General features: G+C 34.9%; 1 protein-coding gene across 1 annotated transcript; it reads right to left on the bottom strand.

Annotated features, from left to right (window-relative positions):
* Window positions 1–1,389: 1,389 nt before the first annotated feature.
* LOC128638876 (olfactory receptor 5V1-like) lies at window positions 1,390–2,316 on the bottom strand. The gene has a single exon (XM_053691004.1). It carries the CDS (start codon window positions 2,314–2,316, stop codon window positions 1,390–1,392), a length of 927 nt encoding a protein of 308 aa, XP_053546979.1.
* Between the last annotated feature and the right edge of the window lie 1,118 nt (window positions 2,317–3,434).

Genomic DNA, 3,434 nt, shown 5'->3' on the forward strand with positions numbered 1-3,434 from the left:
CTAGCTTAGGGTTTATTTTATAGGTAAGTATTTAGTTTTAAATAGGAATTATTTAGTTATTAATAGTAGGTTTTATTTAGATTTATTTAATTATATTTAAGTTAGTGGGTGTTAGGTTTAGGGTTAGACTTAGGTTTAGGGGGTTATTTGTTTAATATAGGTTTAGGGGGTTATATGTTTAATATAGTGGCGGCGACCTTGGGGGCTGCAGATTAGGGGTTAATAAGTGTAGGTAGGTGTCAGCGATGTTGGGGGTAGCAGATTAGGGGTTCAAAAGTATAATGTAGGTGGTGGCGGTGTCCGGAGTGGCAGATTAGGGGTTAATAATATAATGTAGGTGTCGGCGATGTCGGGGCGGCAGATTAGGGGTTAATAAGTGTAAGATTAGGGGTGTTTAGACTCAGGGTTCATGTTAGGGTGTTAGGTATAGACATACATTTTATATCCCCATAGGAATCAATGGGGCTGTGTTAGTGAGTTATACGTTGCATTTTTGCAGGTGTTAGACTTTTTCTCAGACAGCTCTCCCCGTTGATTCCTATGGGGAAATCGTGCACAAGCACGTTACACCAGCTCACCGCTGACTTAAGCAGTGCTGGTATTGAAGTGAGATTTGGAGCTAAATTTTGCTCTACGCTCACTTCTTGTCTTTTACCGACGGGTTTCTGAAAACCTGTAATACCAGCGCTGCATGTAAGTGAGTGGTGAGAGAAAACTGCTCGTTAGCACCACATAGCCTCTAACGCAAAACTCATAATCTCATTGAGTGTTATTATGAGTGTAACTGTGCGTTGTAATGTATTTTGGTGTGTTTTGTTTCGCAGTGTATTTTTGACACTTTTTGTTTTGCGAAACAATTAACCAGAGCTCTGAGGACACTGTAATCATTCTGGCATAAATCGGGATTTTTCTCATTTGCGTTTATTTTTAACTTGTTATACCCGACACACACAAACAGCCGGGATAAACCCCTTTTTGCTTGTGCGTAACTTTTTAGCATGCCACACGTTATCTGACCCTCAGTCAGAAAATTAAAAGCATTTTTGGGAGAAAATTGCTAATAGATTGTGGTCGAGGCCCTGGTTAGGAAAATAGATATATATGTGAACTCAAACATGTGATTGCTTAATTCTGAACACAGCTACATCCCCACTTATAAAAGGGTGTTCACACTTATGCAACCATATTATTTTATTTTTTTATTTTTATTTCCCTTTACCTAAAAGATTTCAGTTTGTTTTTCAATTGAGTTGTACAGTTTATAGGTCACATTAAAGGTGGAAAAAGTTCTGAAATGATTTATGTTTGTCTCATTTACAACACAGAAACCTGACATTTTAACAGGGGTGTGTAGACTTTTTATATCCACTGTATATCAACATTTTGAACTCAAAAATAAACATGATTACCAAATAATGATTTCTTCAATGCCTGTTTTACACCTTTGTTTCTCAAGCAGTAGATTACGGGGTTAAACAAAGGTGTCATGATACTATATAACAGAGATGATAATTGTACAACGTCAAAAGAATCTCCTGGAGCTGGACCAATATAATTAAAATTTGCCGTTACATAGAACACTGTAACGACAATGAGGTGGGAAGAACACGTGGAAAAAGCTTTCCGCCTTCCTGCAGCAGAACGAATTTGCAAGATGGTTGAAATGATATGAACATATGAGAGGACCACAAATGCAAAAGGAGTCATTCCTAGGAAAACACTGACAATGTATAATAATATCTGACTGGTTTGTGTATCGGCACATGATGCTTTTAACAAAGGTGGAACATCGCAGAAGAAGTGATTGACATGTGTAGTGCCACAGAAAGACAGTTTGGATGTCATCACTGTATGAAGCACAGAGTTAAAGAAGCCACAGAACCAAGATGCGGCAACTAGTTGTGAACAGAATGTCTTATTCATGATGACTGGGTACTGCAGTGGGCTGCATATAGCCACATATCTGTCATAAGCCATGGCTGCAAGTAAAAGGCACTCGGCTCCTCCAAGTGACACGAAAAAATACAGTTGTGTCATACATCTGCTGAAGGATATCCTTCTGTTACCTGTTATGGAAGTGAAAAGCATTGCAGGAAAAGTAACTGACGAATAACAAATATCTAAGACTGATAGGTAGCTGAGAAAGAAATACATAGGGGCCTGAAGATGATTATCAATGTGAATAATGCTAAAAATGACAAGGTTTCCCATTAGAATCATTGTGTACATCACTGCTATGGGTAAAGAAAGCAAAATATGTTTTTCCGAAAAACCTAAAAGAATAAAATCACATACACTTTGATTTTTCAGTGCCATACATTCAGTCATTAAAGCAAGCCTGCAGATAGAAAATATTATTGTAAGATAAGACTGAACTAGTTGACTTTACGATTTATAAAATAAGTTTAATTTGAAACTAAAAAATTGTTTGGTCAGTAAATTTAGAGGTTTGGAAGGTAAATGTAGGAATAACTAAAAAAAATGCTTTATTTAATGTTACTTTTGGTCACAGTAGTGTAATATTTTTATATGAAATAATCATAGGAGACACATCTGGGTTTAGGGGTATGCATTCAGCAAAGGGCACATTTCTGAGAGGGTTTTGCTGCCCTACTTACTATGGGCTAGATTTCAAGTGGAGCGCTATTTATCGCACCCGCTCATGTGTTAACTGCGCTAGAAGTAAGCTTTTTGCTTGTGTCGGGTACCGTGCGTATTACAAGTTGAAAGTAAAAAGTTTTAACTCACACGCTAACCCGATGCACAAAAAGCTGAAGTTAGAATATCACGCCTGCATTTATATATTCCCCTATAGACTTTAATAGAGCGTGAAAAGTGTGTGTGTGTGTGTGTGTGTGGGGAATCTAACACCCTACTCGCTCGCAAACCGGATTGAATTTATCAACCCAACATGAAAATATTAATATTTCACATTCCAATGTTCTTCACATAGAAGAATATGTTATATTTTTTCATAAATACATATTTCTACATATATATGATGTTTGTTTTTCTAAAATATATATCTATACTTATATCTCTAATTATATATAGGTATAGCTATTGTGAAAAATTTACAGTTTAGTAAATATGAATATTGCATAAATATGCTTTAACATGTTTTAATCTACTTAAATGCAAAGAGCTCCAATACATTTATATATATATATATATATATATATATATGTCTTTATATGTTTACATATGTAATTATGTGTGTAGATTTGTCTGTAAATATATATATATAAACATAAATACATATGTAAACACATATAAACACACACACACATATATATATATATATATATATATATATATATGTATATACAGTATATATTTATATATACTGTACATATAAATCTTCAAACATGTGTATGTATGTATGTATGTATCTCATTGTTAAAGGGACACTGAACCCAATTTTTTTCTTTCGT

The sequence above is a fragment of the Bombina bombina genome, chromosome 8, assembly GCF_027579735.1.
Source record: "Bombina bombina isolate aBomBom1 chromosome 8, aBomBom1.pri, whole genome shotgun sequence".
NCBI classification, from domain to species: Eukaryota; Metazoa; Chordata; class Amphibia; order Anura; family Bombinatoridae; genus Bombina; species Bombina bombina.

What these genes read in the sequence shown, in the direction of transcription:
- LOC128638876 (XM_053691004.1), bottom strand. Translation starts at nt 2,316, where the DNA reads ATGGCACTGAAAAATCAAAGTGTATGTGATTTTATTCTTTTAGGTTTT.